Source organism: Varanus komodoensis, unplaced genomic scaffold (genome assembly GCF_004798865.1).
Source record: "Varanus komodoensis strain SLA01 unplaced genomic scaffold, ASM479886v1 scaffold22, whole genome shotgun sequence".
Lineage (NCBI taxonomy): Eukaryota > Metazoa > Chordata > Lepidosauria > Squamata > Varanidae > Varanus > Varanus komodoensis.
The window spans coordinates 14,950,537-14,964,504 of NW_025335606.1; the positions used below are offsets into that span (position 1 = coordinate 14,950,537).

General features: G+C 38.3%; 1 protein-coding gene across 4 annotated transcripts in view; it reads right to left on the reverse strand.

Moving 5' to 3' along the window:
• NADK2 (NAD kinase 2, mitochondrial) overlaps window positions 1–13,968 on the reverse strand; it is a 42,025-nt gene that overhangs the window by 6,626 nt on the left and 21,431 nt on the right. For 3 of the 4 annotated variants that reach the window (XM_044431244.1, XM_044431247.1, XM_044431246.1), the window contains exons 7-11: window positions 11,247–11,325; window positions 9,253–9,396; window positions 8,214–8,269; window positions 2,234–2,287; window positions 847–970 (exon numbers count right to left, since the gene is read on the reverse strand). In XM_044431244.1, the coding sequence (XP_044287179.1) occupies window positions 847–970; window positions 2,234–2,287; window positions 8,214–8,269; window positions 9,253–9,396; window positions 11,247–11,325 (457 nt within the window). The remainder of the gene's footprint in view (window positions 1–846; window positions 971–2,233; window positions 2,288–8,213; window positions 8,270–9,252; window positions 9,397–11,246; window positions 11,326–13,968) is intronic. The other variant, XM_044431245.1, reaches the window with a different exon arrangement.

The window sequence follows — 13,968 nt, forward strand, 5'->3', positions numbered from 1 at the left end:
AGCCAAGAAATTAAAAGACGCTTGCTCCTGGGGAGGAAAGCTATGACAAATCTAGACAGCATACTAAAAAGCAGAGATATCACCCTGCCAACAAAAGTGTGCATAGTCAAGGCTATGGTTTTCCCAGTTGCAATGTATGGCTGTGAAAGCTGGACCATAAGGAAGGCTGAGTGCAAAAGAATTGAGGCCTTTGCATTGTGGTGCTGGAGGAGACTCCTGCAAGTCCCTTGGACTGCAAGGAGATCAAACCAGTCAGTCTTAGAGATCAATCCTGACTGCTCTTTAGAAGGCCAGATACTGAAGATGAAACTCAAATACTCTGGCCACCTAATGAGAAGGAAGGACTCACTGGAGAAGACCCTAATGCTGGGAACAACTGATGGCAAAAGAAGGGAACAGCAGAGGTGGCTAGATGGACTCACTGAAGCAGTTGCTATAAGCTTAGGTGGACTCCAGGGGATGGTGGAGGACAGGAGAGAATGAAGGTTGTCCATGGGATTGTGATGGGTTGGACATGTCTATGCTAAACAACAAATATATCACTGAGATACACAGAACATAAAAGGAACCAGACACTGACTCCAGACTATATATTGTACCAGGTGACACTGAAGCTATAAGGCCAGATTTCACTTTAAAAACAATGTTTTTCTCCTCATGAGAAAACTGCAATATCTGGATGCTTATTGGAGAACAATGTCAATTAAACTGGCAAATATAACTTTTTCAGCTTTAGTAAAATGAAATATAAATCTTCTCTGTCACATGCATAGAATTTCAATCACCGTACAAACAGTTGTCAATGTTTGGTATGAATTCAATCAGACACCATTACTCAGTACTTACTTTGAAGCAAAGCCCCGCTGACGACTACTTGAAAAAACACGGTTTGAAATAGGTTCTCGTACACTAAAAAACATCTTGGGTTCCTCTGGGCTATACAGCAGTGATTCATTGTATTCATTTGTTACTGTAAGTACAGATGTTAGACTATCAGATTCTACAAATAGCACACTAAATAATAAGTTCTCAAATCAGTTGTGTTCTTAATGAATAGGCTTTTTAGTTGTATGTAATAAAGATGTCCTAGATATTTTGGAAATATAGCTGCCTTTGCTTTATTGGAATCTTTCGGAAAGTTAATGAGAATGTTCTAGCCCACTTCTCCTAAAGGAATATTATGAACTTTCCAGAGAGGTTTACCTGCCACCTTTGTTGTACACTTTCTGGTGCCTTTTTCTCCCAAGAATCTCCATTATTTTAAATTCTTAACTGTATTTAAAATCTTTGTATTAAGAAGCACAAGAAATTTATGCAATTGTTTTTGTCAATTTCTTTTTAAAAATAAGTTGGATTTGTGCAAGTGTGGAAGTATGCATTTGTGGGGTTCAAAATGAGAGTTTCACCTGGGCAATGACCTAGGAGATGTCTGTTGTCAAAGGGCAGCAGGCACCACCCATGGACATTGACTCAGAGAAGCTGCAAATAGATTTTTTTTAACTTTACAGTCTCTTGACAACTGTCAAGGGACAGCAAAGCCACAAGCGACAGCTGTCAAAACTCAGGCTTTGTTTGAAAATTGGGTTTTTGAAAAGGCAAATTAGCTTAGGAATATATACCCCCACGAATATGGTGACTCATACTGTTCCACTTTTCTGAGCCTGCAATCTCTCAGGAAAGGGTGGGAGAAAGTAAGAATAAGAAGAGTCTAAGAATCTTTAGAAATGTCCTGTTTTTATTTTATTTTATTCCAGTTACTTTGATGTGTTAAAGGTACAGTGCTAATAAAAATAAAAATGAATCAGAAGATTATTTCCTTACTATTTCCTATTAACACACAACCAACATTGAATTGACCTATGGTAACTTTTGTGTATGATATGTCAGCCATAGATAGTTAACTGGCTGGAATTATATCTTGAAAATTCTAAAGAAAGCCCAAAATCATAACAAACCTGCACATTCACAAACTTATGAAACCAAACTTGCCTGAATCCATTATATTCACTTCAGTCATGAAGATTTTAAAATTAACTATTAATCAAAATGGCTATTGAGTATAGTAGCAAATAAAACCATCAATACTTAAAACTTGCAAGATAAATACATAAAATAATGTTCATTATCTTTTTAAAAATGAAGTACTGATCAGAAGTTAAATGGGAATAAACCTCACAGAAAAATTCACCAACTACAGTATTAGGAAGTCAAACATGCTAAAAAGAAATCTTACCTTTTTCTACTAGTTCCTTGCTCAGTGGAAGATTTACATTCTTGTAATGTCTGGCTATTGAACCAAAAACAAAAACAGACACCCCCCACCCCTTCCATTAGATACACTCATCTTCTGCATTTGGTAATTAGGAGGGGTCAGGGAAGGAAGGCACAAAAAACAAGAATTTTTCAGAAGCTGCCTAATTTTAATTGAGCCCATTATGTATTGGAAAGATTTAGTTCTTTCAGGGGCTGATCTACAAACAGGAACACAAAAAGTTATTAACATAAGCACTTTATATTACCAACATAAAAAGTTTTTGAAATGCCTAACAAACAGGGAAATCTTGGTAATCACCATCTCACATATGTTAAAATTGTAAGTACATAGCACACATATGAAATATGCACCGGAGGGTGTTATTTTATTTCTACCACAATAAAATTTACACCCATCAGAATTTTTTCAAATGCAGTATTATGCATGTAGGTTATATGTCAAATATCCCTGTGATCTAAAGGCCATTCAACAAACTTAGTGAAGAACATCTCAATAATGTATGAAATATTTAATGTATTGCTTTGCCACTGAACATATTTAAAACTATCACTAAATAAGAGGTCAGTCAATCCATTATGAATCCATTTCATTTCAGAATTAGTCTGTAGGTGCCAGAGTTTTATATCCAAGTGTAGTCACTGGGCTGATAATCCAAATCCTCATTTAAACAAGTTTTAATGTCCAGAACATCTCTCTCCTGAACAAGTGCCTCCTATCCTCTAGTTTCTCTGGGTTGTGTCTGTTCAGAAGGATGTAATTTTTGATGAAACTCCTCCTTGCAGTCTTCTTTGCCCCTCACAAATCTACTGCAGAGGGTTGGCCTCACTGAAACAGGTTTTTTTTTAAATTAATTTTTATTATTTCAAAATCAAAACCAAAAATAATAAAAGTATTGGTTTTCTTACACAAAATTTGAGTGACTCTATTATAATGAATATAATATATATGTACAGTGTATATTTTTATGTATAGCAAAATATAGTATATAGGGATGTGCAAGGAATCTGTCTCGGGGTGGGAACCCATCAGACTACCAGAGCACAGTCCAAATTACTGGTGAATCCATCCTGCATTCACAGGGCATTCTGTAGAAATCAAGTCCCACAAGCAGCACACACTGGTGGATCAGGCTCAATTGCTCCTCAGACTGAAGAAGGTTGGATATAAAATGCTTGTTTGGTCAGGGCTTCCAGGAAAGCAGTTCCCACAACTATTGCCAGTACCTACTAACAAGCCATGATCAGCTGGGGCAGCTGATCCTCATGCCAAAGAAGACTGGCTGCAGGGTATTTGCTTGGTGCCACCTGGCCAAGCACATGAGAAATGCTTGGAAGGACAGATTGCCACAGATTTCATTCCAACCCAAACACTATTATTTTTAGGGATAATTATGGACAGATTTCAGTAAAGGCAACCCAGGTATCCATGCATTTGTTCATTTGTAAATTATTGCTTAAAGACATAGGGTTCCTCTTAAGAATAAAAAAGAGAGGAGATGATGATGATGATGATGATGATGATGATGATGATGATGATATCCCTGTTCAAATACAAGAGGTTCCTCAAGTCCTCAACCCACTTTAGGTGGTATTTGCCCTTCCACTGCTGTAATATGAGTCTTTCTGTCAAAGAGGCATGGAGAATCCATTTACACTGAACATGGATTAAGTTCTAACAGGCAGGTAGATAACTAGGAACATGTGTCTGTTCCTAGATAGCTAGAAACGTGTCATTTGTAAATAACTTTCCACACAAGGTTTAGCAACATTACTTTCTCCTAAAAACAGGCAAATTGGGCATTGCCAAAATGTATGAATAAGAGAACTGGATTACACCTGCAATTTGGAAAAACTCATTGTTGAAAAGATGTCATGGCACCCAATATTCTTGAATCATCACTTTTTTCTGAATGAAATGTAACTTAAGTGCCACTACCCCTTCTGAGATAGATGCCAAAAAGTAATCAGTTGAATGGCCAAAAGAGGATACTTTTCAAGAGAATTCATTATTCCATTCTTGCTTTATATTCTATATATTCTCTCTCTCTCTAAATATATATAGGGAGGGAGAGCAGTAAACACACCATAAAATTTATTTAGTGATAATCAATATTTATACACATGTATTGTGAGTCAGTATAGCTGTTCAGCCTTAATCAGTACTTCCAATAACGAAGGAGGCTCTGAAGCGAAAAAAGCCTCAGGGCCAAACCTAGTTTCTAAAAGATGCTTCAATTGCAGATTTTGCCATTTGGCTATAGCTAGCAAATTGTATTTTGCATGTAAAGCAGAGAATGGAAGAAAGGTATCAGCAGGACTTGCAAACCAATCCAAACTAAAAATCACCCAGTGTGTTCAAATCCTCCAAACAAAGTTAATTTTGTGCATAAAAATAAACGAAACTTTAATTGACATGAAACTCTGCATCACACTTCTCCTACTGCTCTAATTGTAGGAGGCATCATATCTGTATTACGAGCATGTTGAAAATCCAATGGACTCATTTGGGGACAGGATGCAAGCACGAAAATTGCAAAACTGACCAAGATGTAAACATCTAATCTGAGCAGCAAAGATCAATATTTAGTGTAAGTCAACAAACAGTTCTGATTATATAGAGATCAGGGAAGCCAAACATAACCTGTTTACTTGGACTTTCCAACACTTCCAAAGAAATTCATGGTGGAACAGAACCCCATAAGGAATTTATGGAAGAAAGAACTAAGTTTGGAAATACTTGTCAAATACAGAGGAATACATAAAAATATTCAAAGTATTACATTCATTTAGGTGTATTTACCATACTCATACAGTCATCTTTAAAGGTGGTAGATGTGAGACATGAGGAGAAAGAAAGAGAATCACCAAAAATTGTTCTTGTTAGTCATGAAGTCATGTCCGACCCATTGTGACCCCATGGACAACATTCCTCCAGACATTCCTGTCCACCACCATCCTCCAGAGTTCACTTAAGCTCACACCAACTGCTTCAGTGATTCCATCTAGCCACCTCATTCCCTGCCATCCCCTTCTTCTTTTGCCTTCAATTATTCCCAGTATTAAGCTCTTCTCCAGGGAGTCCTTCCTTCTCATTAGGTTGCCAAAGTATTTGAGTTTCATCTTCAGCATCTGGTTGATCTCCTCTAGGACTGGTATGATCGCCTTGAGGTCCAAGGGACTCGTAGAAGTCCCCTCCAGCACCACAATTCAAAGGCCTCAGTTCTTCAGTGCTCAGCCTTCCTTATGGTCCAACTTTCACAGCCATACATTGCAACTGGGAAAACCATAGCCTTGACTATACGTACTTTTGTTGGCAGGGTGATGTCTCTGCTTTTTAGTATGCTGTCTAGATTTGCCATAGCTTTCCTTCCAAGGAGCAAGCATCTTTTAATTTCTTGGCTGCAGTCCCCTTCCGTGGTGATCTTGGAGCCCAGGAAAATAAAATCTGTTACTACCTCCATTTCTTCCCCATCTATTTGCCAGGAAGTGAGAGGACTGGATGCCATGATCTTAGTTTTCTTAATGTTGAGTTTCAAGCCAACTTTTGCACTCTCCTCCTCCACCCGCATTTTGGTCCTTTATCATGCCCATCTTTGCATGAAACATTCCCTTCATATCTCCAATTTTCTTGAAGCGATCTCTAGTCCTCCCTATTCTCTAATTTTCTTCTATTTCTTTGCACTGTTCATTGAAGAAGGCATTCTTATCTCTTCTAGCTATTCTCTGGAATTCTGCATTCAATTGGGTGTATCTTTCCTTTTCTCCCTTCCCTTCTTTCCTCAGCTATTTGTAAAGCTTCCTCAAACAGCCATTTTGCTTTCTTGCATTTCTTTTTCTTTGAGATGGTTTTAGTTGCTACCTCTTGTACAATGTTGCGAACCAATGTCCGTAGTTCTTCAGGCACTCTGTCAATCAGATCTAATTCCTTAAATCTATTTGTCACCTCTACTGTATATTCACCAGGGATATGATTTAGGTCATACCTGAGTGGCCTAGTGCTTTTCCCTACTTTCTTCAATTTAAGCCTAAATTTTGCAATGAGAAGCTCATGATCTGAGCCTCAGTCAGCTCCTGGTCTAGTTTTTACTGACTGTATAGATCTTCTCCATCTTCAGCTACAGAGCACATAGTCAGTCTGATTTCTGTGTTGACCATCTGGTGATGTCCACGTGTAGAGTTTTCTCTTGGGATGGAAAACAGTGTTTGCTATGACTATTGTATTCTCTTCACAAAATTCTACCAGCCTGTGGCCTGCTTCATTTTGTACTCCAAGGCCAAACTTGCCCGTTATTCCAGTTATCTTTTGGCTTCCTACTTTAGCATTCCAATCCCCCATGATGATAAGGACATCATTTTTGGTGTTAATTCTAGAAGGTGTTGTAGGCCTTCATAGAACCGGTCAACTTCAGCCTCTTCAGCACCAGTGGTTGGGGCAGAGACTTGGACTACTGTGATGCTGAATGGTTTGCCTTGGATTCGAACTGAGATCATTCTGTCATTTTGGAGATTGTATCCCAGTACTGCTTTTCCTATTCTTTTATTGACTATGAAGGCTAGTCCATTTCTTCTGACGGATTCTTGCCCGCAGTAGTATACCTGATGGCCGTCTGAATTAAATTCATCCATTTTAATTCACTGATTCCTAAGATGTCGATGTTCAGCCTTGTCATCTCTTGTTTGACCACATCCAGCTTGCCTTGATTCATGGATCTTACATTCCAGGTTTCTATGGAGTATAGATCTTTACAGCATGGGATTTTTCTTTCATAACCAGATACATCTGCAACTGAGTGTCCTTTCGGCTTTGACCCAGTCGCTTCATTCTTTCAGACGCTATTAGTGCTAGCCCTCCGCTCTTCCCCAGTAGCATATTGGACACCTTCTGACCTGAGGAGCTCATCTTCCGGCGTCATATCTTTTTTGCCTTTTGGTACTGTCCATGGGGTTTTCATGGCAAAGAGACTGGAGTGGGTTACCATTTCCTTCTCCAGTGGATCACGTTTTGTCAGAGCTCTCCGCTATGACCTGTCCATCTTGGGTGGCCCTGTATAGCATAGCTCATAGCTTCATTGAGCTACGCAAGCCCCTTTGCCACAACAAGGCAGTGATCCATGAAGGAGCAAAAGTTATTAGCTTCCTGCTATTAAGCACATTCTGACAGCAGAAAAAACCACAACTGGATAAAACTCAGAAGGGAGAGGTCAACACATACATGTTTGAGAGATGTAGCAAAATTTGTTTGAAATAAGTTTTAATTAGAATTTGGATTATCAACCATTAATATAACACCCTGGGTTATAATTCCAACGTGTTGGGGGAGAGACGAACTAGCACTGGAAGAAGCATAAAGGGAGTAGATCAGGAGCATAATATGGAAGGAAGAGAGAAGGCATTATGTCCAAACCTTTCCTGATCCTTTGATATATCCCTAGTACCAGGGGAAGAATTGCAAAATATTGTTCCAAGAAAAAAACTGAACAACGTGGAAAAAGAGTAAAATGGCACTCCTCACACTCCGCTAGTGCAAAGTCGAGCAAGGTTTTGGTTGAAGCAATCTATTTGAAGTTAGATCTTCCCAACATGGCAGGTAGAATTGCTTGGCCTTATTTTTAACATGGATAAAATTATTTTAAGAAAGGTATTTTTGAACTTGTAGGCCTTTTGAAGGTTGTATATTGTATTTATTATTATTATTATATATATATTAAAAGTTTTTCTAACCTGTCCACTACAAATGTCTTGGGACGACTAACAAAAATGCATAGAATAAAACAGAAATGTTTTTAAGCATATACATATATCATATATGCTTAAGTACTTATATTCTTGTTCATTCCCAAAGAAAGAAATATTTCTGAAAAGTGTCAGGTTCAAAATCAAATTAGATGCCTTTTGAAAATATCTTTTTCCTTTGTGTTAATAACATGTTACTAACTCACCAATCTTCAGGATTTCTTCCACAGCCTGATTTGCTATCTTGTTGATATTAAATGACCTAAAAATAGAGAACAAAGCAAGGACTTCTTAAATACTTTGACCACTTCCAGCTGAGTGCTCCCCGTCCCACCTTCAGCATTCTGTTTTAACTGTTTATATTAAATATTAATTACTGAACATTATTCAGATGATTCAGTAGAATAAGATTACTTATAAAATTTAAACACAGGTTGACCAAAACCAACTGAATGCAACACGAACATTTCAATCTAGCCATTTACTGCAATGTCTGAATTAAAAGCAACCTAAACTTGAAGTATCTGTAAAAATAGAAAACATCAGCCCAAAAAGAAATTTTGTTCATTTCATTATCCTATTAAATATCCTCACACTACATTCATAGAATTCTGTCCACAGTATATTTGCCAATCAAGCTCCACTGCAGAGTGATGGTTAAGCAGCTATTGCTTTCAATAGTGTGTTACCTTTCCACATATAGGAAGTTTGTGCTATAATGGGGAGCATTCAAGCATCCCCTTCCTAAATTCTGAAGAGACACAGCTCCAGTGGAAGTACATTATGCCTTTTGTTAGCATTTAAATTGGTTCTTGGTCTGCAGGAGGAGCACAACTAAGTCATCTGAGCATATAAGAAAGCTGTAACTCAGTGAATCTCACAACTGGCTAAACACACCCATTAGAGCAGGAATGTTCACCTCATTCAGTCTGAGGGACAAATTCATTTTCAGAGCTCTCAGGCACCATGTTCCAGTGATGGGCAGAGTCAAAGGCAAAAGGAGTGGACCCAAAGTCCTACCAATACTGGCACATAGTAGCTTAAAGCACTTACTACCAGCAAGAAAACCTTAGAAGAGACATTTCATCCTTTTAGAATAGAAAAACTGCACAAAGGGTAATTGAATTCAGTAGAATTTAAGTTAGTCTGGATCTCATTCTTTCTCTTCTCCACACATGTATTACCCATTACTCCTTTTGAAAATCTGAGAAAACAGTGCACGCTTTAGAAACACACCAAACTTACCAAGCTTTTGATCCAGTTCCAGTACATATATTGAGACCAGAACTCTTTTGTTTCTCCCATGGACCATCATCAACTGATATTTCATAGTAAGAGGCCCTACGAAGGGAGAATTTAAAACTGGGTTTGCAGGACTTATAGTTCACCCTGAATAAGACAGAACAACAGCCCCACATCAGGTATGTACCAATCTAAAAGGGCCAATTTCAAACATGGCTAAAAATTTCACTACTGAATTTAGTACAGCAGTTTTGAAAGGTTGAAATTTATTTTTGATTAATACATTTTAAATTAGGTTACAAAAATGCAATCTGTTAGTATGATAGCAAGCCATTTTGAAGGCCTTTAAGAAAATTTTACAACTAAATTTAGAACAGCAGTTTTGAAAGGCTGAAATTTATTTTTGATTAATACATTTTAAATCAGGTTACAAAAATGCAAACTGTCAGTATGATAGCAAGCCATTTTGAAAGCCTTTTAGAATTTTCTAAGGTAATGGTGTAAGCTTATTTGTAGTTAGCAGGACAAGCTAATAAAAATTTCCACTGTTTAATATGAACACATTCAGTCATTTTCATAATTTCTTCCTACGTGCATGTGAAGTTCTAGTGCCATTAGATCGCAAACAAATTTTGAGATTAAGCTGCAAGTCCCCCACTGCCCTGCCTCACACCTGTTTAATCTTTCAGTTCACATATCTAGGGCATAGATCTCTTTACCACTTAACTTACCAATTACACCATTTATTTATAGTGGATAATTTCATGTCCACTGCAACATTATATACATACATGCTTATACACACATATGTTCCAAGGTAAAATCTTACTAAATATAGATTCTAGACCAAGGGTAGGCAGAAAGAAGATCAGAACCTACTAGTACATCTCTGAATGGTTTGCAGTAGATTAGCAAACTTTGACTCCCAATTATCCAATACAGCATACATGCACATAAATCAGGTAGCTGAAAAACAATGCTTAAGAGAAAACTGGGAGTGGATCTTTGCAGGAAAGGGCCAGTAGGGTTGGTTCTGACATTGATTACAAGCCCCTGTGCTGATCATGTGCTCAAAGGACCTCCTTGCTTAATTCTTAGTGTATGACCACTGGTCCAAATTGCTACTTTGATGGGTTTCAGGTGTTCTAGTAAAAAATATATTATATCCTGCCTGGTTTAGCTCACCTGACCTTCATTTTTCAATCCTCTAGTCTACCACTTCACCAAGCAGCCCTTTTGCAGCCCCACCCTATGCTCAGCAGTCAATTGTATCCATATACTTCCAGTTCCTTTCTCACAACCTGTGGGCCCATTCATTATTCAAAGAACTTCAGCAACGCCTGTTATAAGAGGGAAGAGATAACACTATTTCTGCTATTAAGAGTACATCTACTCAAACTACATCTAGCAAGGAAAAGAACTAATCTCCTACTCTCTTACACTCCTTTGCTTATGAGTCAAGGAAAACAGTGAGCTCAACTTCAACTCTGCAAAATGAAACAGGAACAGAGAAATGTATACACTGTGCTGAAAGAACAATTTTTCCATACTTCCTTTTAACAGGACCATCTTTGATCATATTACAAAGAGTACCTATCAGATCCACAGTACGCTACTGTTGCCACTTGAAAACCAGCTCAGTGATAGACTGAACTATAACTAGAATGTAATATACTGTTGTGCATGTCAAGTATTGGTACTGACAAGTGAGAAACTAAAACAATAACTGATTTATTCTTCCTTTTAGAAAACTCAGAGTAAATATGGACATCCAAACAAGGCATCTTGAAGCATAAAAACAGTAAACTAAAACAAAAAAGAGGCTTCTGCTACCTTTTTACAGATGTTTATATGGAAGAAATATAGATTTTGGATCCTGTAATTAAGTCTAAATGTAGTTTCATAAATTATTAAGTAGGGAAGCAAAAACATATTGAGTCTGATTGTATATGGTTTACAGGCTATTCCAAACAATGCTTTTGAGATGTCTAGCATACCTGGATGAGAGAGACTCTCCAATAAAGACTTCATTTAATGATCTCACTGGCAAGAGATGTGGTTCAGAAATCTGAGACCCTACAGACACGGGTAAATTACACAGATGAAATGCAAGTAAAGGTACTAAATGTCTCCCCAAACCAAAACAGCAATAATATTTGTTTGTGCACATGGACACATTTGTTTGCAATTTTTTTATTCAAGTGAGTCCCACACCTAATAGACATACAGGAGGACTCCCATAACCACATGCATGATTTCCAAGCCCCACCAGCAGATGCCTGAAATTGTGGAAACAGAGAACGCTATGTACATTTCTTTTTTCACAATTTCATTCATTCTGACCTCAACACATGACTACTTTCTCTTTTAAAGCCAGAATTTTCACTTACAGAAAACACTTTATGACTTTTCTTTCAGCCAAGGTCAACTGCAGTTAACTGCAAATGTGGTAACTGAGCCAGCAGATATGGGGGTCCTGCTGTATTTAACTTCTACTCTGATTAGGATGCTTTTCTTACTCATTGGTAATGGTAATATCACACTTCCATTCAAAGAGCCCTCATCTGAGAACTCACCTGACTGCAGGGACACCCAAGCCCCTGAGGATGAGGCACTCAGTAATCCAGGAGGGAGACACACAGACAATGGAGGCAGGAATCCTGGGGTTAATGGGGGAGTCTTCCCTATCTCCAGGGAGATTTTGAATGTGAACCAGAGATTTAAGAATCTACCCATCTCCTAAGAGTGCTGCTACTTGAAAATATGAGCACAGGTGTTCCCTCTCGGGTAGAATGCCAGATTACAAGCCAGGCTGGTGTAAACAGCTTCAAATGGAACCATGGGTATATCCAGTCAGCACCTGGATAAAAGGTCAGCCAGGATGATGAGGAACTTGTTGACAGCAACATTTAACTCAAGTTCTACACTATACACTTTCTTTTTAACTGCTTGGCCTTATGGCCTTGACTGGACTTCCAATTTACTATCTTGACTGAACCTCAGTGTTGAACATCTGTTAAATTACTGGACAACTGACTGGCTTAATTAAACTTTGCTCTCAATACAGAAACTCTTTCTGCCTGCACCTCAGAAGACCTTACTCTGATATTTACAAATTCCTTGACTGATAGGTTATTTTGCTAATCTCTTTGTCTCTTATCTTTAACTGTGAACTAGGCTGAGTTTCTGGCATTATCAAGGCCTTATAACTGAAACTAGTCATAAATAAGGTGTATTAAGTCAATTAAGTGTATTAAGCCACTGAAGAAGGAAATGGCAACCCACTCCAGTATCTTTGCCATGAAAATCCCATGGACAGTACCAAAAGGCAAAAAAGATATGACGCCGGAAGATGAGCCCCTCAGGTCGGAAGGTGCCCAATATGCTACTGGGGAAGAGTGGAGGGCTAGCACTAATAGCGCCTGAAAGAATGAAGCGACTGGGTCAAAGCCGAAAGGACACTCAGTTGCAGATGTATCTGGTTATGAAAGAAAAATCCCATGCTGTAAAGATCTATACTCCATAGGAACCTGGAATGTAAGATCCATGAATCAAGGCAAGCTGGATGTGGTCTAACAAGAGATGACAAGACTGAACATCGACATCTTAGGAATCAGTGAATTAAAATGGGCAGGAATGGGTGAATTTAATTCAGACGGCCATCAGGCATAAAAATGTTTTAATAAATAAAATAATAAATAAAAAAAGGTATACTACTGCGGGCAAGAATCTGTCAGAAGAAATGGACTAGCCTTCATAGTCAATAAAAGAATAGGAAAAGCAGTACTGGGATACAATCTCCAAAATGACAGAATGATCTCAGTTCGAATCCAAGGCAAACCATTCAGCATCACAGTAGTCCAAGTCTCTGCCCCAACCGCTGGTGCTGAAGAGGCTGAAGTTGACCGGTTCTATGAAGGCCTACAACACCTTCTAGAATTAACACCAAAAATGATGTCCTTATCATCATTGGGGATTGGAATGCTAAAGTAGGAAGCCAAAAGATAACTGGAATAACGGGCAAGTTTGGCCTTGGAGTACAAAATGAAGCAGGCCACAGGCTGGTAGAATTTTGTGAAGAGAATACAATAGTCATAGCAAACACTGTTTTCCAACCCAAGAGAAAACTCTACACATGGACATCACCAGATGGTCAACACAGAAATCAGACTATGTGCTCTGTAGCCAAAGATGGAGAAGATCTATACAGTCAGTAAAAACTAGACCAGGAGCTGACTGTGGCTCAGATCATGAGCTTCTCATTGCAAAATGTAGGTTTAAATTGAAGAATGTAGGGGAAAAAACTAGGCCACTCAGGTATGACCTAAATCATATCCCTGATGAATATACAGTAGAGGTGACAAATAGATTTAAGGAATTAGATCTGATTGACAGAGTGCCTGAAGAACTATGGACAGAGGTTCGCAACATTGTACAAGAGGTAGCAACTAAAACCATCCTAAAGAAAAAGAAATGCAAGAAAGTAAAATGGCTGTCTGAGGAAGCTTTACAAATAGCTGAGGAAAGAAGGGAGGCGAAAGGCAAGAAGGAAAGATACACCCAATTGAATGCAGAATTCCATAGAATAGCAAGAAGAGACAACTATGCCCTCTTAAATGAACAGTGCAAAGAAATAGAAGAAAACAATAGAATAGGGAGGACCAGAGATCTCTTCAAGAAAATTGGAGATATGAAGGGAATGTTTCATGCAAAGATGGG